At 32.1% G+C, this 23768-nt stretch overlaps 1 protein-coding gene across 3 annotated transcripts in view; it reads right to left on the reverse strand.

Moving 5' to 3' along the window:
• Window positions 1–457: 457 nt before the first annotated feature.
• Csmd3 (CUB and Sushi multiple domains 3) overlaps window positions 458–23768 on the reverse strand; it is a 1130934-nt gene continuing 1107623 nt past the window's right edge. For 2 of the 3 annotated variants that reach the window (XM_028765601.1, XM_028765593.1), the window contains 7 exons: window positions 23399–23578; window positions 21001–21066; window positions 16746–16904; window positions 14972–15084; window positions 8443–8530; window positions 6969–7104; window positions 2256–2415 (listed from right to left, as the gene is read on the reverse strand). In XM_028765601.1, the coding sequence (XP_028621434.1) occupies window positions 2256–2415; window positions 6969–7104; window positions 8443–8530; window positions 14972–15084; window positions 16746–16904; window positions 21001–21066; window positions 23399–23578 (902 nt within the window). Of the gene's footprint in view, window positions 2416–6968; window positions 7105–8442; window positions 8531–14971; window positions 15085–16745; window positions 16905–21000; window positions 21067–23398; window positions 23579–23768 lie in introns of all 3 variants that reach the window. The other variant, XM_028765583.1, reaches the window with a different exon arrangement.

Below are 23768 nucleotides of genomic sequence, written 5' to 3' on the forward strand. Positions count from 1 at the left end.
TTAAATTCATAAATATTCAAATGGTAATACTTTGCTGTACTAAAACAGTGTGCTGTGATTTTCTTTAGAAAAATGTTAACACTCAATTACTGACCTTTTAGTCTATAACAATTACTTTTCTAGACCCTCACTTGTGAATGTACCACATAGTAAAATAAATCTTACCATTTAGTCATTTCTACCATCACTGCATAATCTTCTGTATTAAAGGACTCTGTGTGAGACTTATATATTTAATTTTCTCAAACATATAAAAAGAACAACAGGCCTTTTAAAGGCTATAAAACACTATCTTATTTGTAAGTAGAATAAAGAAAATAAAACTACATTTTATTACTTGTTGCAATGTGACATGTAATTGGTAAACATTTTTAAAAGCACCAAGTGAAAATGGACCTGTGCCTTGCTTTTACAAGCAGAACAGCTATAGGTGAATTTGAAAAGAAAACACATTTTACAAAAGCAATTACCTTTTTTATTCGTTTACATTGCACTGAAAATTTACATCATACTTTTACAAAGTCTTTTATCATAAAAATATACTTCTTTACAAAAGTGTATGCATTAATATAAGAGGAGTAGCCAGTTGCAGAAGAAACGTCATTTAAACAAGATCTTAAACATATTAACCTTAACATTAGTGAATGAATCATTGTTATTGCAGTCATTTGAATAAACAAGAATAAATAACAGATGGCATAAAATTTAAAACCGCATCCTGTCAGTAGAATACAATGTTGAGAAAATCGTATGAATTTCCAAAACAATGTATCTCAAAGTGTTTTACAAGAAATTCACTAAATGTAGAGATAGCTCCAAGCAGTGCTCCCAGGTGCAATGGTTTCTCATAGGCACTCTTGTCTCATGATACAAAAGCGAGACCCTTCACAGAACAATCCAGATTTGAAATGGACAACAACAGAGAGTTCACAATGAGTATGTGTTTATTCGGTGAAATGAAATATGACAAACATATAAAAGGAAGACAATGCCCTATTAACTAAAAATTCCAACACTACAGCATGATGTAGCTTTAAATGAGCTAACAACATATAAACTTTTAAAATCAGACAATGAAAACACTGGCTGTACCTGATACTTACTTCTTAAAAATAGGGTATAGACAGAACATTCAAAAACCTGTCAAATTCTGATGAACACATATATTTGGGAAACAATGTTATATTGGTAATCTGAAAGAACTTCTTCTAGTTCTTTTAGTCATTAAGTTAAGGGGTTGAACAGAATATATGTACCTCTTTGTTCAAAGAAACTAAAAAATATCAAATGTAGCAAAATCAAAGATTCAGCTAGAAGGATATGCAAACATTTTAAATTAAATAGACATAATTGACATTTTCTATTAGGTCTTACAAAACTTCTGTAGTGTTTGGTTAAAAAATGGTAATAAGCTGGTGTGTCAGATAACTGCAAAATAAGCATCTTTACAAATAATATTTTGTGATCCAAAATACTTTGTAGATGACAAAGAATATTTGAGGTGAACATATAAAGAGCTTCTCATAGATCAATGGATAAAACTGTCTCCTTGATAATAGAGAAATAAGAAAAATCATAGAATGACCTTCCCATCTGAAGTAACTTGAAAATGATTTTAAACAAAAAATAGTATCTGTATTTTTAACACAGAATGCCAGATTGGGGTGGGCAATCTTATTATTTCTGTGGCATCAATACACTCATAAATGTTTAAAGGTGTGTGCCATTCTTAAATGTCTAGAGAAATAAGGAATTTAATGCCTGGGATAAAAAGAATGAATCGCAGACATGTGATATGAACTACAGACATGTGGGTGCAATGTTGCTTATGACAGCAAAGAGAAGTCAGTGATCTATTGACTCTGGTAAGTATAGGTCTTATTTTCTACCCTATATCATTTTTTTTAAACCCAGTCCCTCTAATATAGTTTATAAAGCACAGAAATACTGATAGTGGATGCTCCTCCAATATATGCAAATAAGTTTATGTTTTAGAATAATCTCCTTTTTAAAAAAAGCAAATAAACTGTGAGTAAGCACTCCCAGAGTGCAGCCCGATTTCTGTAAAACTCTCCATGGTAAACATGAAGACGGAGTTTGATCCAGTTTATGAAAAAAACACTCTTCGCTATCATTCCTCAGGAAAAGGTGACCCAGCAAGTCCTGAAAAGTGTGCTTTGTTAGCAGTGAACTAAAAGTGCACTGTTCAGTGTGTCGATTTCCAGGATTCTGAAGAAGGCAATGTGTTGCCTATGTTATACCATTGTGCAAACTGTGTTCAAGTTGGGGTCAAATCGTACTGCCTTCCCCTCCACAGACTTGGCATTGGTGTCATACATGGGGTTCTCAAAGGCTGCTTGGCCATTGTTATTTTCATGAACAGAACATCCTGTGTACTGTGTTTTGGGTGCAGTCCTGTTAGAAAAATAACATTGATAGATTCAGGTTATAGTTCTTCTATAACAACAGACTAGGCATCAAATTATACAGTTTCATTAGCACTAGTAGGGTATAATGTCACTTAAAAGTGTTAAATAAGAAATTATAAGGCTAGTAAATATTTATAAATATCACTTACAAGAATCAAATTGATATAAATAAGTGATATTGACTCAAATGTTTTTGAGAAATAAAAGTTATTGCTTATACATAATATAAAGCAGGATTTGCACTTTTTCATTACCATATATTCACTTCTCACTTATTAAGCATCTGTTTATGTTCCCACCATTGTTCTCAACATTGAATACATAGTATATTTTCAAAGCATATAAAGTTATTATTCTTGTGAATTTAAATTGAAGTGATAGAAAGAAAAGATTATAGGTAAACAGAATAAGAATAGATCAGGACAATTTGACAATTGTTATGACACAGAAGAAAGAATGTGGAAAGAAATAATCTGGAAATTACTGTAAGAAACATAATGAGAAAAACGTTTTCTGGTAATTAAAAAATTTTTGAGACTTGAAGATTAAAAGGGATATAATTCTATAATAACACAAAAATTTGAACTACATAAAGACTAGATAACAAAGGTTTATCAACCAGAAATCTAATTTAGTTGCCCCATAAATGCAAATCTTCAGCTTTGTTGTAAGATTGTATATATAAGAGCCAATAAAATATTAAAAGTTAAAAAAAAAAGTCTGGCTGGCATTTCTGTCATGAAAATGTTTCCCAACAATTATAGGTAATCAACATTTAAACAAAACCAGTGGAGTCTAGGAAGGTTGGAGTGAGCTACTCTATAGTTTCTTCTTAAGTTCTTAACCCTTCTCTAATGTTTATGCGTTATATCTCTTTCCATGTTTTATGATTTGTATATTGTGTTTCATTTTTATGAAAAAGAGATGTGGCCTAATTTTTTAAAAGATCTTGTATAAAAATAAATTAAATCTTGATGCCTTTTCTGATACATAACATTATAATTTTCAACTATCAATTTCACTGAAAGTTTTGTTATATATTGTATTATACTATTTTACGGTCTCAGTGCTTTTCCAGTGTTGTCATTATTTCAAATGTATGTAAATGCAATGGAAATAAATTTTAAAACACTCTCAGGAATCTTGATTTAAGTTCCTACTTGAAGAAAATTTACTGGAAGAATTTGCGTTTTTAGCCAGAAAAAAATTTACAGCAGCTACAACTCCACCCTTCCATTTCGTTGACCAACTATACTTACAATGAATACTAGGTAATAAATTATAACCAGCTCTCATTTTTTTTCATTAGGTAAGAATCAAGAAAGACTGGAATCAAGAATGTACACCAGAATTGCCCTTTCTTAATATCAATGTACATTTTGAGACAGTGTCTCATTTATCTCAAATTGGCCTCAAGATTGAACTTCTGATGTTCCTGCTTTTCTACATTCCTTGTGTTGAGACCACCAGGATGCAGCACCAAATCCTGTTTGTATAATACTGACACTATTCTCAGAGTATCATGATGAATAGGCAAACATTCCACCCTAGAAGCCTTGAATGACAACTTCAAGGTAAAAGATTCACCAAGCTTTAAAAACCAAAAATATTACATTATGAACATTAATTTATTCAAATGTAATTATACTCCAAGCACAAGTGCCAAATTTATCAAACTTCTTAAAATTCATGTGGTATACATAGTGAGCTCCAGTTTGGTAATTACTTCCCAGATGTGGCAAAAACAATCAAAAGTAAGAGAAAGCACAGGAAAAAAAAAACCTTTATTCTGAGAGTATATTAAGAAATTGAAAAGAAAACCTACTGAAAAGAATACAGTATGCTCAAACTATGTGTTTTATAAAGGCTTCAAGTCCAGAATAAAGGACTTCTTTTCCTTAGTAAGAGAAAAAACTTTAATTGGTAAATAGATTCTACTTCCATAAAATTTCAAATCTAAGCTTGGCAAAAACAAGAGCAAATAATGACAGCACCAGTTAACATGCAAATGCTGACACAGGAAATTTCATAAGACCTTATTCTCAGGTAAGGACTACAAGCAATCAATGGATGCTAAAAATGTGGGCATAAGTCTTCTTATGATTAACTTTCCAATCCCAAGCGGTCAACCCTAAACAAAGGTATATAATAACACTAAAAGATCCCAGGTTTTTTGTGTGTATTTGTGTGTGTTTGTTTGTTTGTGTGTGTTTGTGTGCATGCACATATGTGTGTGTGTATGTTTATATCTGTATCACAATAGTGTATAACAGTGGTTCTCAATCTTCTTAATGATGTGACACTATAATATAGTTCTTCCTGTTGTGGTGACCTCGAACCATAAAACAATTTTTGCTACTTCACAACTGTAAATTTTCTACTGTTATGAGTCATACTGAAAATATCAGATTTGCAAGATATTTAATATGTAATTCCCAAAGGGTGATGACCCACAAGTTAAAACATGAAGCTCAGTTTCTATGTGGATCCCCCAACAACTAGAGCAGAGGCTCTCCCTACAGGTGTAGCATGACTGTGATATCTGATCCCCAACAGGGCTGCGTTGTCAGTCCTCAGTGAGAAAGGACATACCTAACTGTAGAAACTTTATGAGTTAGGGTAGGGAAATGCTTGGGCCAGGGTCCACCTTCTCTGAGGAGAAGGGGAGGGGGTGGGAGGAGCTCTGGGAGGGGAGCGAGGAGAAGCAGTGTTTAGGATGTAAATTTAAATATATAAGCATATTAATTGATTAATTAATTAATTAAAAGAAGAATACCTATAGAGAAAGAGTCATGAATTTGAGAACGTGTAAGAATTCTAGAAGAATTAGAGGGGGAAGAAACCATAGAAATGATGTAAATATTAGATACAAAATTGCCAAAGAAGTAAAGCAAAAAAGAAAATTGAAGATATTCAATGTTATCAGAAACCATGAAAATAAAAACTAAAGCTCTATTGAAGCATTATTTCAAACATACTTTCAGATATTATAGCAAATTAAACTAAACAAAAATAGAGATTAAGTATTAGAGAAGTTTTGGAGAGCTCAGAAAACAGGCCCATTGTTACTGAAAATACAAATGGTAATAGCTACTATAGAAACCCACATGATGTTTCCTCAGTAAATTAAAACTAGAATTAAATACACTCCACCAATCTCAATCTTTAGTGAATCCTCAAAGCAACTAAGAATACACAGTCAAGAAACAAAAACATTATATATATATATATATATATATATATATATATATATTAGCATTATTCACAATAGCAAATGTTGAAGCAACTCAGATGTTCAATATTTAATGATGAGCCTATTCAAACAAAACAGTACCCCACAAAAGGTAATATTATTAAAAAAAAAAAACGTGTGGTGACTTATATCACATGAGTAAAATCTTAAAACATATTCTGTGTTGAAGAAAGCCAATATCACATATTATATGGTTGAATTTATATTAAAATTCAAAATAAGAATTAAGTTAGAGTTGTATTTGGCTAAAGTTTGAAGTGTGGGAATTAGAGAATGACTGCTAATGACTTCACACTCTGGTATTTATGAATATATTTGGTAACTACATGGCTATAACTTTCACATGACACAGTGGATCCCCTCTTTATGATTGGAGTCTACAATAAAAATGTTAAAAATATGCATATTATAGTAAAAGTATTATATATATATATTATATATATATAATATATATATATATACACACACATACTCTCATTTTAGATAGCACAGACTGGTATATCAAAAAAGTCAGGTTGGAAGAGGATGTACTTAAGTAGATTTGTGTGTAATAGTGTAAACATGCTTAAATATATTTAAATGATTTATTGGGTTGTCTGCAGCTCTTTACTTGATAAGGGATTTTTCCAAATAGTAGAGAATTAAAAATAAAGTTCCTTTTAATGTCTGTATTACATAAAATATATGTGACTGAGCGATCATATGTGCTATTATTTAGTTGGCCTATCTCAATCATAACATAACCATTGAGTAATCTTCAAACAACCAAAATGAATAACAGATTAGAACATGACTATCTGTTAGCCAGGGTAAAACGATTCAGCACTGCCAGTGAACTTGAGCTTTTCTCATTTTCTCCATAGATCTGGCAGTAGTTTTTATCTCTACAACTTAAACCTGAATGTAGATTCAATATCTCTAAAGTATCAATATGGCTAATATAAAAATAACATGTCTAATAACTTCTGTGCCAAGAAATTTAAAGACAAAATGAGCAAGTGTTAGGTTGAATCATGTCCAATCTATCCATGAGCTAATATATATATATATATATAGATATATATATATATATATATATATATATATTATGATATATATATTATTATATATATATATATATATCAGCACATAGATTTTAACAACACATGAAATGGAAATGTGGAGTTTAGGTAATACAGTTGAAATGGCATGAATAGAAAGTTTGTGCAAAGTTGTTTTTGGCTTTTTTTGTTTTTTGTTTTTTGTTTTTTGTTTTTTGTTTTTGTCACTGAAATCACATATCTTACCTTTGTTTGTAAAGATAAAACCCAAATCCTGCAAATATAAGTGCAAAAAAAGGCACAAGTATCGCAATGGCCACGGAACTACTATTTGTACCATGAGGCTGGTTCGAAGAATTTGACCCTTCTGAAGTATTCAGTCCTAATGGAAATAACACAAACAAGTCATTGAAGCACAATCAACTCAAGCTTATAACTGATTTTATACATAAAAATCAACAATTTCTTCCATTTTCAAGTGGTAAAAGTAAGGCTCTCCAAAATTAGGATAGGAATGGATAAAACACAGCTAATGGCTTCTTTTACCTAATAATATTGATACTTTTTATACATTTGTCTAAAAAAATATAGTGTTTTAGACAATGGTTCATGTCATCTGAACACCCTCAAACCAGTTACATTACTGTATAAATGTCCAATGGCAGTGAATCGATTACATGAAAGGATAAATTATGTTTTGTTTAGAGTTAATATATTATTTGTTTTGTTGATGTGTATTTAATGGCCTAAAATGGTATATATGTTAAAAGTAGTATTTTTACTTATATTTAAATATTTTATATATTTATAATATATGTTATAATATATGTTCTGATCTCATCTATCCCACTACTTCCTTATGCTGTCAGCCCAGTTCTCAACTTTAGGCATTTTGAAAACAAGCTTTATTTTAAGAATTTATAAATACTGTCAAGTTTTTTAAGTAATATCTTGTTCTATACATATTTTTCCAGTGATTCAGTGTATTTATATAAAAATTTAAAGTCATGATTTGTTAAAATAAATGTTAAATGGTATCTTTTAGAGTAATAATTCATTGTTTTATATTCATGTAAGAGTGTAATGATAGACAGTGTACATATATATATATATATATATACCAAAGCTATGTGTTTATAAATATAAAACATCAATAAATATTATGCCCATGTTAGCATAATTATAAATGAAACTATAAAACTTTGTGCAACATAGCACAGAAAAATTTGTGGATTTAAAAAGAACTAAGCTCTCAAAGGGATCAATTCCTCAAAGTTATTTTTCCTTCTAGGCTTTGAAAGTTTTTCATAGTGCCACTACATCTTCTCAGAAGTAAGAGAATTGCTCCAATATTCAAACTGAAAAGAAGTAGTATAGTTCTCAGGAGAAGAGGTAAAACTAATTCACAGTTTAATATTTCCATGTTATCTATATCACTTTTTCTTCTTTGGATTTGCTTAGGGGCAAGACAGCTTATCATATTAATGACAGATATAATGAAAAACTAAGCTTTGTATAGAGTTATTACATAAGGAAGTGATATTTGAAAGACTATGGTTACTCTTTAAATGTGTTAAAATGCCTAATCATAAAATCCTGACAATGCAAAATTCAAGATATTGTAAGTGTGCAAGATGTATAGAATTTTATCTCTTTTAATAATGTCTATAGTATCAAATGAACTACTTGAAAATAAAAATTAAAAAATCAAACATATTACCAAGTCTTTGTAGTCCAAATTGCCCATAATCTTTGCCTTTAATAAATCCTTGAAATACATAAGTAGCTCCATCAGGCTCAGCAGACACCTGAAAATATTTGAAATTCTGATTAAACATCAAGGTTTGCCACCTCTTTATTTTTTAATTCTCAAAAATTACTGAATTCATACTAAAGTGAATGCTGGCCTTTGAATTTTTTCCTCCTTCTATCTAATGAGCACCTGAAGCAAATTTTCAATTATTAAAACAATGACATAATTTATAATTTTAAATAATTATAATATTGGTAAATAGGATATTGAATACTACTCTTCCACAGTTTTATAAATTTCCTATAGGGTAGAAATACATTGTTCAAATCATAATACACTTAGAAATTGAATCAGAGTGTGGAGCGATGGCTCAGCATTTAAAAGCTACCCTTCCAGACAACAACCCTACCTGTTGTAAGTTCTTAGCACTCATACTAGGAAGTTCACAACCATCTGTGTCTCTACGTTCTGGGAGATCCAAGACCATTATTGCATCTCTGTAGGCATAGGCTTGTATGTGGTGTGCATATCTATTCTCAGGCACACATGGATACAAGTAGAGAAAATGAAACATATGATACTTCCGGTCTCTTTCTGCACCCCAGAGTTAACCCTGTTAGCACCCTATCTGTACCCAAATCCTGCATAGAGAGAGCTGATCTCCCAGGAGTGCTGCCACTACTAAGTCCACGGGTGAGACCAACACTTTTGCTCCACTAACTGGCCAAAGGGGGCCCACCAGGAGCACATATGGCACAGGAACTTTGGATCAGGCAGAGACAGGATCCTTCCGGTCTCCATCAACACCCTGGCACAGGAACATAAACAGGACACAGCATTTTGCTGCATACAGGAAATGCACCTCAGTGACAAAAATATACACTACCTCAGAGTAAAAGGGTGGAAAACAATTTTCCAAGCAAATGGTCCCAAGAAACAAGCTGGAGTAGCCATTCTCATAGAGAATAATATAGACCTTCAACCAAAAATTAGCAAAAAAGATAAGGAAGGACACTTCATACTCATAAAAAAAAAAAACTACCAAAAGTAACTCTTGATTCTCAACATCTATTCTCCAAATGCAAGGGAACCTACATTCATAAAAGAAACTTTACTAAAGCTTAAAGCACACATTGCACCTCACACAATAATAGTGGGAGACTTTAACACACCACTCTTAGCAATGGACAGATCATGGAAACAAAAACTAAACAGAGACACAGTGAAACTAACAGAAGTTATGAACCAAGTGGATTTAACAGATATCCATAGGACATTTCATCCTAAAACAAAGATTATACCTTTTTCTCAGTACCTCATGGTACTTTCTGCAAAACTGACCATCTAATTGGTCACAAAACATGCCTCAACAGATACAAGAAGATTGAAATAATCCCATTTCACAGATTAAGGATGGTCTTCAATAACAACAAAAACAACAGAAAGCCCACATACACGTGGAAACTGAACAATGCTCTACTCCATGATAACTTTGTCAAGAAAGAAATGAAGAAAGAAATTAAACACTTTTTAGAATTTAATGAAAATGAAGGCACAACATACAGAAATTTATGAGACACAATGAAAGCAGTGCTAAGAGGAAAACTCAGCTCTGAGTGCTTCCAAAAAGAAACTGGAGAGAGCATACACTAGCAGCTAAACAGAACACTTGAAAGCTCTAGAACAAAAAGAAGCAACTATACATAAGAGGAGTTGACAGTAGGAAATAATCAAACTCAGGGCTGAAATTAACCACATAGAAACAAAAAAGAACTATACAAAAAATCAACAAATCCAGAAGCTGGTTATTTGAGAAAATCAACAAGATAGATAAACCCTTAGTCAGACTAGTGAGAGGGCATGGTGAGAGTATCCAAATTAACAAAATTAGAAAGGAAAAGGGAAATTTAGCAAGAGAAACTAGGAGAAGAAGTAGTCAAAATATCATTATTTGTAGATGATATGATAGTGTATACTTTAGTGACCCCAAGAATTCCACCAGAGAATGCATAAACCTGATAAACAATTTCAAAGTGGCTGGATATAAAATTAACTCAAACAAATCAGTAGCCTTTTTCTACTTAAAGGATAAACAGGCTAAGAAAAAAGTTAAGAAAATTATACCTTTCAAAATAGTCAAAAATAACATAAAATACACTGGTGTGGCTCTAACCAAGCAACTGAAAGACCTGTATGACAAGAACTTCAAGTCTCTGAAGAAAGAAATCAAAGAAAATATCAGAACATGGAAAAATCACCCATGATCATGGATTGACAGGATTAATATAGGAAAAATGGCCATCTTACCAAAAGCAATCTACAGATTCAACACAATTCCCATCAAGATTTTTCATAGACTTAGAAGAGCATTATGCAAATTCATTTGGAATAACAAAACACCCAGGAGGGTGAAAACTATTCTCAACAATAAATGAACAACTCAGGGACTCACCATCCCTGGCCTGAAGCTGTATTACGGAGCAATAATGATAAAAAAAAAAACCTGTATGGTATTGATATAGAAACAGATCAATGGAACATAATTGAAGACTCAGAAATGAACCCACTCATCTATTGTCACTTGATCGTTGACAAAGGAGCTAAAACCATCCAGTGGATAAAAGACTGCATTTTCAACAAATGATGCTGGTTCAATTAGTGGTCAGCATATAGAACGCAAATCAACCTGTTCTTATCTCTTTGTACATACCTCAAGTCCAAGTCAATCAAGAACCTCCACATAAAACCAGATACACAGAAACTAATAGAAGAGCAACTGGGGAAGAGCCTGGAACACATGGGCAAAGTGGAAAATTTCCTAAATAGAACACCAATGGCTTATGTTCTAAGATCAACAATCAACAAATGAGACCTAATAAAATTGCAGTTTCTATAAGGCAAAGGGCACTGTCATCAGGACAAAACAGCAACCAAAAGATTGGGAAAAGATCTTTACCAATCCTACATCTGATAGATGGCTAATATCTAATATACAAAAAGAACTCAAGAAGCTAGACTCCAGAAAACAAAACCCTATAGGGTACAGAGCTAAACAAAGAATTCTCAACTGAGGAAACTTGAATGGCTGAGAACCTCAAACACCTAAAGAAATGTTCAACATCCTTAGTCAACAGGGAAATGCAAATTAAAACAACCCTGAGATTCCAACTCACACCAGTCAGAATGGCTAAGAACAAATCTCAGGTGACAGGAGATGCTGACAAGGATGTGGAGAAAGAGGAACATTCCTCCATTGTTGGTAGGATTGCAAGCTGGTACAACCACTCTGGAAATCTGTCTGGATGTTCCTCAGAGAATTGGACATAGCATTACCTGAGGATCCAGCTATACCACTCCTGGACATATACCCAGAAGATGCTCCAACATATAACAAGGACATATGCTTCACTATGTTCATAGCAGCCTTATTTATAATAGCCAGGACCTGGAAACATCCCAGATGTCCTTTAACAGAGGAATAGATACAGAAATGTGGTACATTTACACAATGGAATACTACTCAGCTATTAAAAACAATGGATTCTTGAAATTCTTAGATAAATGGATGTAATTAGAAAATATCATCCTGAGTGAGGTAACCTAGTCACAAAAGAACACCCATGGTATTCACTCACTGATAAGTGGATATTATCCCAAAAGCTCGGAATACCCAAGATAAAATTCACAGACCACATGAAGCTCAAGAAGGAAGACTAAAGTGGATACTTCAGTCCTTCTTAGAAGGTAGAATAAAACATTCACAGGAGGAAACAAGGAGGTAAAGTGTGGAGCCGAAACTGAAGTAAAGGCCATCTAGAGACTGCCCCACCTGGGGATCCATCCCATATACAGTCATCAAATTCACACACTATTGTGGATGCCAAGAAGTGCTTGCTGACATGAGCCTGATATAGCTGTCTCCTGAGAGGCTCTGCCAGAACCTGACAAATACAGAGGCAGATGCTCACAGCCAAGCATTGGACTGAGCACGGGGTCCTCAATGGAGGAGTTAGAGAAAGGACTGAAGGAACTGAAAGGGTTGGCTACCCCATAGAAAGAACAACAACCAGATCCTCCAGAGGTCCCAGAGACTAATGCACAAACCAAAGAGTACACATGGAGGGACCCATGGCTCCAGTCGCATATGTAGCACAGGACGGCCTTATTGGGCATCAATTGGAAGAGAAGACCTTGGTCCTGTGAAGGCTCAATGCCCCAGTGTAGGGGAATGCCAGGTCGGTTATTTGGGAGTGGGTGAGTGAGTGGGTGGGGGAGCACCCTCAAAGAAGCAGGGGGAGGGGTATGCGATAGGAGGGTTCTGGAGGGGAAACCTGGAAAGGCAATAACATTTTAAATGTAAATATATAAAATATCCAATTTTAAAAAATGTTAGAAGTAACTGTTATTAAAAAAAAAGAATAATATAGAACATATATAAGGTACTCAATTATATTAGCCCTACTTCCACTCCAGAGATGCCACAGAAACAAGATGGTTTTATTCATCAGGCTGTTTTTTTTTCTCAGCCTCACTTTGAGCCATAATGGGGTTTATAATAGGCTAATGTAATACTATGATATAACGATTATATTTTCCTTTAGATTGGATGTAAGAAACTACTTACAAAAGGCCATATACAATATCATTTCACTCATAAATATGTAATCTATGTAAATCTATAGGGGCTGAAAATAGATTATTGGCTGCTTAAGTCTAAGGCAGGGATGAGTGCTGAGGGAAATAATGAGAGCTATAGGCTCGTAGATACCTAATTGAAGTGATGAAATTATTCTAAAATGAGTTTTCTACTTACTATACCTATCTGGACATGTAATCAATCTCACCAATCTATATAGAAAACCTGATTAATTGTAGAATAGGGTAAAATGTTAAAAATTGATCTGTTAAAAATGTCCCATGTCAACAGGAAATAGTGGTGAACACCTATAACCCCAACTTGTGAGGCTGAGAACCGATAAGTGCAAGTGTGGTGTTAACTCCAACCAAGTAACAACAGAAGCATTAGCATACATCAGTGTATTTGAGAGCATTACAGAGTGTCCTGACCCTTGAAACCTTCTGGCTTCCATGTAGTTAAATGCTCCTTCAGCCTTTAGATCCAGAATAGAGCAGAAGGCTGACCTCTGGCAGACATCCCTCACCAGGAGGAAGAACCTTCTTGTAACCTAGGTTGTATTGGTTGTTCTTAATGTTACTTATAAGCTGTCTACCACCTGTGCTTTACATGTATATATTCATAATCATACTTTAACAGATTCAAACAATTTAAGGCCTTTCACTGCATACATAAAATAGGAAATGCTGTTTAGTTACTCAGTGATTAACAGGTAACATGAATCTATTTGTAAACTTGAACAGTTACTTTTAAAATGTTATATGCTCACTGCAAAAAAACAAAGTATCTCAAAATAACTATGGGAGTCTGACATTTCTCAGCACAAGGCCCAGCCTATTAGACATTGTACTGTGGCCATGACCATACTTAAAAGTCAAATTCAAACCCTTATAGCTTAATGAATTAATGAGCCTTATTTTAATGTAATTCAACAACCTAAGTAAAATGAAGATTTATGACTTCCAACTCTGCAAATATAAAGAATACAAACAAAACGTAACAAAACAAAACCTACAAACTGGATGGACAGTGTTTTCCTTAGAAACTACTTTTTGTACTTTACTAAGGGGCATCTTTTGTCATTAAACTCCTATTTTTGTAATATTAACCACTTTGAAATAAGATCTGATCTCATGTATTTGTCCTTTGCAAAGACTGAATGACCTGAATGCTACAATTAGAATTATTGTTGTCAATAATATTTTTAGGAACCTTCATTGATGTTAGTGATCAAACATGACAGAGTCTATCTGGAAGATATAGTAGCTGTCTTTCCAATGGTTGCATCTCACATAAATTCTTTTTTTGACAACACTGTAAAATATCCTAAATCCATACCTCAATTAATGGAACACTGTTAAATTTAAATTTTTTGATCCAGTTTTAAATTTGTGGCATATGTCTTAGATATTGGAGTCTTGTCAAAAATGGAATCACACACACACACACACACACACACACACACACACACACAATGATTTAGAGAAAGGAATTCATTATAAATCATAGGTTTATCTTGGACTATGACCCTTCTGCTTCATGATGTAAATGTAACACACTTTAAATTGTTCCTCATCCACACTTTTATCTCCATGGATGATAAAAATATATTTGATGAAGTGAAAAACATGACATACAAACGTAAGTATTTACATGATTATTCATACCATAGAAGTAAGAAGACTATAATAAAATTTACTAAATGCTGAGCTTATTTTAAATTGATAATATTATACATATGGAATTATGAATAAATATATGTCTTATAAGCTAAATTGAGGAAAAAAGCTCCTTTTCTGGAAAAAAATCTACAAATTTGCCATTAAGATCAGCAGCATACTTTTAAGAAACTGAACTTACAAATCCATCCATGGCCCAATTTTCTTCCTTCATTTTCTTTACAGAAGCCTGTGCTGGTACTTTAATAAGATATATATGTAACATTAGTCGAGCTTCCTGGCTTTTGTAGACTCCTGCAAAATACAAAAGCATCAATCTAATTTTTCAAATAGTTATAATTTATATCATAACTATTATCAATAACTTATTAGATATATTATGAAATACAAAGAAATAAGGCAAATATCAAGTCAATGGTGACTGCACACATAGTGTACACAATTGCAATATGCACTCATTTCTAAGCTGAAATGACAAATTAAATCTTATCTAAAGTTTTAGCTTTCCTAAATGCTAGTGCCAAATAAGTGATTCTTTCCTGTAGTCAGACTTGTAAATTAAAAGGTAGAAACTGGGAATTTAAATTCTTGATGTATCCAATAACAATGAATTAGATGCTAATTTTGTATCTTGGATATTGCTGGAGTCACAAAAATAATTATATGTGGTTTCTATGCTTAAATGTGTTCAATAGAGTAGAAATTGCTAACATGTTACACAAGTAAGTAAAATATATTGAAATGTGATACATTTTAGGCTGGAATAGAAGAGTTTTTTCACTCTGGATATACCAGAGAATATCTATTTAGTAAAAGAGCATGTGAGGTCTACCTTGAAATTTGAGAATTTAGCTCGAGATGGTAAATATGAGAATGATATAAATGCAAGCACAAAAAAGACCTACAATTCTTTTAACTGGATCTTCTGAGAGTTGGAATAGGCTAGAGTGTAGACACAGTTAAGGGCATGATAAGTCAGGAAGTGAACAATCCTTTTATGACTGACTATTGATTAAAATTTGACCCTTGTTGACTTGCCTACTGCTTTACTTATTAGTGAGGGACCTGAAGAATGTGCTGAGAATATCAAGGTAAGTAACCAAAATTTGATCCAAAGTAGATTATAATCAATTAAAAAAAACATAAGGATACTATGGTTTAATATTTAATATTTTGGTAAATGGTTATAATTTTCCAATATAATCACACTGAGTAAATACTAATGAAATTATTATAAACTTTCATGGATTTTTTTTAATTTACAGGGATTTATTTGGATAATTTACTAAGATATAAAAGTATATAACATATATTTTTTGCTAACTTGGAAAAAAACAAAACTGTTCTTCATATTTGCTAGCTCAATTAGTCATTAATTAAATGTAAATACATTTCTCATTCAAATTAAGAGTTCCCAATTTATTCCATATTTTAAATGTAATGTATACTTAATTCTAATAAATATACTTTATGAAATGGTGCAACAATTCAAAATAAAATGCAGTGTTTTTTATAATATTTTCAAATTTAATAACTTTATTTTACTTATACCCCAGATTAATTTATTAGAAATAATTTCATAAGAATGCAATATACAAAGAAATTAATATATATATATATATATATATATTATAAGAAATATATATATCTACATATATGTATATATATATATATCTTTCTTATAATCTCATAAATCCATTTCAACAAATAAGAGTACTAGTCCAGAATAGGATCTGTAATTCTGTCTACATAAACACAGTCTTAAAGCCAGTTAATGTCACAATTCCAGGTTCATATGTATATAGCAATAGCACTCACCAATCCAAAATTTCAAAATCTTTGTTTTTCAATAAATTATAGCTTTCCTTAAAATTGAATATAAGGAATAACTCACAGTAGTAGACCATGATCGAGTGAAAGCCAGGATGCTTAACTTCTAGGTTTGAATCTGATACCTGAAAGCAGCAACTCCATGTCGCTGTTGCTCAGTGTGGCGTTGACTCTGCCAGAAGAAGCGTTGAAGCTAGTGACTGTCAAGGTCATGGGCTGTTTCCTTCCTTTGAAATTATAAGAGCCTTTCCATATATAATTCTGGGCAAACACATCATCAGGAACTGTGAATAGATTAAATAAATGGCACATTTTAATTTTATAAATCCCTCTATAAATACGGCCACCCCATACTGGATTAAATCCTTTAGTCTGTTGAAGAAATAATCTAGCTCTAAACATAAGTCATCTTCAATGAGTAGAATTTAACATACTCTTCATTTGATTATAAAGTTCAAAGAATAAATCACAATTTTATAGCCTAAGATTGTTCAATGATAATCAATAGAAAAGCAAAACTAACAAGTAAGGATATGAAGCTCAGAGTTAGAATCGGGGAAGCACGTACTTTACTAATGCTTTTCTCTCCTTTGACATATTTTCTTCTTTCAAAACGAAAATGAGATGATTTTCATGACCTTTCAAACCTTTGAGTATGTCTCCAGAGGCCTCCCTCTTTTTCTAGTGTCCTAGACAGATTCAATGGAGAGAATGTAAGCCTCTCCTGGTCTTTCAAATGGCCCTGGATGCAGCCCAAAGGTAATGGCTCTTTGTCCCATTTACAGAAGGCCAGTTTAGTTATTCCAAAAATAGAAGGAGAGCAGAGCTTCACTTTATTGACAGCTTTGAGGTTTACAAGTATTTTTAGAAATAAAAGAATTGTCATTGGATTGCCCCATTCTTATGGGTCAGAACAAACTGTGATAGAATATAGTACAACTTACATGGAAGTAGACCCTGGAGTTATGCTGCTTGTATCTAATGCCCTGTTCTATATTTATAAACTCTGTCATCGTGCGTAAATTTCTTACTTCTAAACCTTGATTCCCTTGTGATTAATGTGAGATTAAATAATATGAGTAATGCAAAATGTTTAGCTATTTTTTACCTATTGTTTTAGTTGTGATTCAGATAAAATAGCTCACCACATAATTGCAGTGCGTGTGGGGGGGTGCAGCAACCATGTATTTTCCATTATCAATTATCTCTATAGTCTTTCCTCTGAAGCCTTTGTCAAGTCATCCATCTAAGTTCACTGTATCCCTAAATATCAAGGCATCCTGTTATGTATTCAATGATCTTATGTGACATATTATAAGAAAGACACCTTTGAGTTGATAGGTTTTGGATAACAAAAGTGTACCTACAATCTGTATGAAGGGGTGATCAGCAAAATTCTTGCGCTAGAAAGCTAATTTGCATGGGGCAACATATTGAGATGATCTGAGGAGAAAACGAGAAGAAAGTCCTACAGGTTGTTGCTGATAAGTGGTTGAAAATCAGTAATTGCTATTTCTTCACATTGCTTATTCCTCTGGATCTTAATTGTGATGATTCTTGTCTACCTCTATACCTTTAATAAAAATCAATTGTTATTTAATGATCCCGTTTCATGAAACTTATAAAAATTAGGGCTTTTAGTTTCTATGTGTAAATGAAATAGTCTCATTTTGGGAGGATATTACTAAGTTCTTAGAAAAGTCATTTCAGAAATATCAGTTGTATCAATATGAATAATCACTGTGATACAAAACATTAAAAAACTGTTTAATAAGGCAAATAATTTAAAGTAATGGCTACTTCACTTGGAAGAATGATTTTATTAATTGCTGATGCCATGCTTCCAATAAGCATAAACAGAACAGAGTAGAATACACAGTGAGACTCTTCTGTTGAGTTCAACATTCCACCAAAATTCTTCTCTTTTCCTTTATATGTAAGTCAGCCGAAGAGAGGAGAACAACCTAAGAGTGGTTTCTTGCTTAAGCTAGCCTTCTTTCTACCCTTTAGGCTTTCTCAAAATTAAAAAGAAGTAGTTATTTGAGAGTCATTTGAAAACTCTGAAATGTCATCAACTAAGTGAATACCCACTAAAAACTAAAGGGAGTAAGTAATCACCACTATTCTTCTTAGTGATGTTTATTTGAGAGACTATAATTTAATTATAATGATTCTCACTTCCCTTTCGTCCCTCCAAACCATCCCATATACTCCTACACACACTCCTCTAAGTTCATGGCCTTTACTATTTAGTGATTGTTATTATACATACTAATATATTTATATACACATATATATTTCTATATATAACCAGTTGTGTGCATATGTTACTTTATATATATTTTCAGGGCTGAGTATTTGGTGCTGAACAACCAATTTGTATATTTTCCTGTAGAAGACTAGAACACGTTCTAACAAATATTAGAAAAGATGTACAGGGAAAGAAAACCCTCAAATAAGGTTGGAGGATGATTACAAATTGGTGCAGTCACTATAGAAATCAGTGTGGAGAATTCTGAAAGATCTAAAAATCAATCTATGACCCAGCTATACCACTCCTTGCCCAAGAGCTCAGTATCCTACTCCACAGACTTGTTCAGCCATGTTAATTGCTGCTCTGTTCACAATAGCTATGGAATGGGAATAATCTAAATGTCCTGGTAGCCAATGAAAATGTCTTCACCTTTCTCTACCACCCTTTCATTACAAGTATGTATTAATTTAAGCTTCTGTACCCAGGCTTCATAACATTGTTATATGACCATAGCTTTGACTTGATTCTACCATTAATTTTCTTTTCATTCTCGTGACACCTATTCACTGTTTCTTGTTTATGCTTATGAAAATAATGTAGCTTAGTGTGTTCTTATTTTCACAATGATTAATCAAAATTTTTGTAGATTTTACTGAATTTGAAGTTCTTTTCTTTCTGATAGGTTGAGAATTTTTTAAGATGATAAATTGGTTTTCAGTTATATTAAATATTTATTTTAAAAATAGTATAATGATAATAAATTTTGCACTTTTAATCTCTTAATATGATTCATTAACTTTAAAAGATATATAAAAGAAAATATGCCAGTGATAAATATGACATTAAACTGTTGTGTTTTTACTCTAATGTTAGCTTTGTTTCACTAAAATTTTAAATTCAAAATCCATCCATATCCCCAAGTCCATTGTTTGCCCTTTTAATTATATGAGCTATATATGATGAGTACAGTGTTAGTGTAATTTCTTTGTGACTTGGATGCCTGGCATGCTCCTTTAAAATTTGGCAGTCCTCATCAGAAGAGCAACATGGTCTTGGTATCTCTTTGAAAATATAAACATTACACTGGTACATGATTATTACACTATTTCATCATCATCTACTGATATTAAGATATAATTTATAATAATTTCTAAATATAGAAAAATAATTATTGACAATTATTGATATTTTTATAAACTTTTAAATGTATTTAACCTGTTCCCTGTCGTATTCATATCTCTTTTATTACAAAATATTTAAAAATGATTCTTTATTCATTAGAAATTTTTCTGTTTATCATCTACAATTTTGTTTTAACTTTGTATTTGTTTTGACTGTTGTGCTATAATCTTTACAGGTTTTTAACAGAGAAACAACATCAGCCAGCTCTGGGAATTTCTTCCCTTCTAATGAAGTATTTGAATATAATATATATATATATATATATATATATATATTTCTCTTTAGGAATTTTTCTTTTTTTAAAGTTCCAAATTTGGATTGAAGATAAAAATGTATTCAACAAAACTATAATACTTAATAATGTAAAAGATATAGTTGGGATATATGGAATCCCTTACTATATATTGCATGCTTTATGCTTTATTCCGATGAATATCAGATAGAGTAGATAATTATAAGATGAGAATTATATAAAGGTTATAGGAATTTTATTGCAGGTCATTAATGACCATGCCATATAGCTATGATTGAATTTTTAAATCAAATGATTACAAATTGTAAAAGTTCTAGAAGTTAGCAATCTTATCTTCTACCAAATATATTGAAATATACACCTCAGTATAGTTATATATCTTTTAAATTTCATCTAATCTTTTAATTTTGTATATAAAAATCATTACCATTGTTATTGTAAAAAGACTTTAAAATGAAATTTTATAGATAGATATATAAGTCAGATTTTTGACAGAAAAAACTATGCCTAATAAGTTTGAAATATATTAAAAATATTACATGCAAGTTAATAATATATAATATAATAATCATGACTAACATAGATAAACATAGTTTTGTCATATAAACTTTCTTATTTTAAATAAGTAAATAAGGAAAAAATTATAGATAAATTTTAGAGATCATGATGTGTAGATCAACCAATTACTTACCACTTAGCTTTGGACTAGGTGTTCCTAATGCAGGTCGAGGGTCTTTCACTAATGTTTTAGAACCAGCTGTGGCAACAAAACAGCATTTCCAAAAGTCAATATATTATACACAGTGTGGTATACTATCATTTTCAGTCTAAAATGTTATCTAATTTCCTTCAAATTTTTTGCTCATTTCATGTCAATCAAAGCACCTTCAAATTAAAAGCTTTAGCAATTATTCCCATCATGGCCCTTTGGGACAAGGACATTTATTTAATCCTCATAGACAGTTTATCTTTGATTAAAGGCAGAAGCTAAAATGGAATATTTGATGCCATCACAGACACTGAGGATTGAGTGTTTGTTCTTCAAAAAAAAAAAAAAGAAAAAAGAGAAAAAAAGAAAAATCTATTTTTACAGGGCTCACTCTTAAAATTCAGAATTTACTAAAACATTACATTGTGTACCAGAAATTGGGTAAGATCGAAAGCTAAAGCTTTGTGACATACCAAATAATGTACATGTATCAACACATATATCAACAAAATCCCATGTGGGGCTAAAGAAAACAGAATGGGCAGGAACGTTTGCACAGTCTGCGCCCATGGAATCCTCTCATGTCCTTAAGAACATTTAATATGACACAGTATTTGAAAGAATGCTAAACTGAAGAGGTTGGAACAGCCTCTATAATATTAATGTTGATAAAACAATAATGATAACAACAAAATGATTGTTGGTAAACCTACAGTATGGTAGTGTGTTTCAATAGGATGATATTAAGTTGTTTAAGAGTTATGTAATATATAATAGACATATCACAGACACAGGGAATACAAACATAAACCTACTAACTGAGACAATTAATGCAGTTGTAAGCTTATAGAGATATTTTGATGAAATTGCTTTTGAGGGATTTAAGCAGATATGTCAAGTACAGACTTGAATGTATAAGACTAAGACTTAAAAAAGGAGGGTATGACAGTAATGCTAATATGGAAGTGATTTCCATAGAAGAAATCACTGATTTAAAGAAGATCCTGAAGGACAACATAGAGAAGATAAATTGAGAAGAAAAATGAACTCTAAATCTTTAGAAATCCCAAGTAGAAAAGAGTTTATAAAGGAAATAAAAACTGGATAACGCTATTACATACTGATCTAGAGTAAAAAAACAATAACATTTAAACTTTCAAAACATTTTATATATTTGTTTACTGATACTAAAGGCCACTTGGAGAAGGTTACATAACATAGATGGACAGAATAGAAGCAAATATTAGCAACAGATATAGTAAAGAAAAGGGAATTTGTCATACAGTGGGTATTTTAAGAAGGGCAAAGGAAAGCACAGGATTGCACTCTAGCTAAAGAATGAATGAAAACAGTTCAAAACAGTGATAAAATTTGGACCTACTGTAAGCCATCAAACATGAGATGGTCTGAAAGGAAAAGCTCAACAGATGTAAAGAAAATGCTTCTGCTGACATAATAAGTATAGAAAATATCCTTTCTTGCCTTGTATGCTACATGTGTGCATTTTTCTGGTAAATTCAGTATGTCCGGACTAAATAAGATGTTTTTCCTGGTGAAGCAGGAACAAGTGTAGACATTACTTAGAACAACTTAAATGATAATGGTACTTTGCTTCAGTTCAAAATCATGAAAATTAGAGCTCTTACTTATGACTTCTATACCAAACTCAGTGAAAAAATTATATAAACTCCATAAAGCTATGAAATAAGAGACATTTAAACAGTGTCACCTACCATATTGGATCAAATAATCTTTTAGAAAACCCACGCTACATTAGAATGAGACTTCATTTGGAAATAAATTGTAGCTGTAATTAACTGGATCAAGATATACTGAATTTAAATTAAGTCATATATACCACAAGATTCCTCATAAGAAAATGCCACGAAAATGCAAAAAGAAAAAAAGTACCACATATAAAGACAGAGTCAGAATTCACTGGAATATTATGAGTCAAAAAATGCCAGTGAATTCCTAGAGAAGACAAAGGGTAGGGAAATGATCTGTCTCTGGGAATGGTAGAATACACCAAGGCCTGTTCATTCTTTTATTTGGGACTTTTGTACTGAATACATATGAAAGAACATATTTATATCATGTAAAGTCATCTACTTGTAGGTAACATGTTATAACAAACATAGAAAATGGATACACTAATAAACCCATTTTAGAGACAGAATGTGAAGGGGGCAGAAAGAGAAATGGAATCAAGTTAGCATTGAAGAGATGCCATAGAATGATCTGAGTGTGTCCAATTTTTTTGGTATCAAAAATGCCTACATAACTTCAAATTTTGGACTTGGCTAACAAATTTTCTTTGTTCCAAGAAGATGTAAACAGCACATCCTAATATGTTAAAGCATCTGTAAAGAAACATTACCTTCACAGACAGGAACTTTTCCAGTCCAGGTGTTATCAGATCTGCATACTCTATGTTCAGTTCCTCCTGCTAAGAAGAATCCAGGCTGACAGGTATAGATGAGTGTGTACCCGTGGGAGGGAAGGTCCATTCCTACTACATTTGCATGAGCAGGACTTTCTGGCTGTTTACAGCTGTGAGCTATATTAAGAGCAGAGTTTTTTGTTAAGTTTTTTGAGATGCATCATTAGAATTTTGAGGCAATAGTCAAAATACACAGTTATCCTAACTGTAATTTTATTGTTTTAGTGCATGTTTCAAAAGTTAATTTACTGAACCAATGAAAATATGTCAAAGTGAATATACACTATATTATTTTTATATCCTTAGT

The sequence above is a fragment of the Grammomys surdaster genome, unplaced genomic scaffold (genome assembly GCF_004785775.1).
Source record: "Grammomys surdaster isolate TR1022 unplaced genomic scaffold, NIH_TR_1.0 63, whole genome shotgun sequence".
In the NCBI taxonomy this organism is placed as follows: Eukaryota; Metazoa; Chordata; class Mammalia; order Rodentia; family Muridae; genus Grammomys; species Grammomys surdaster.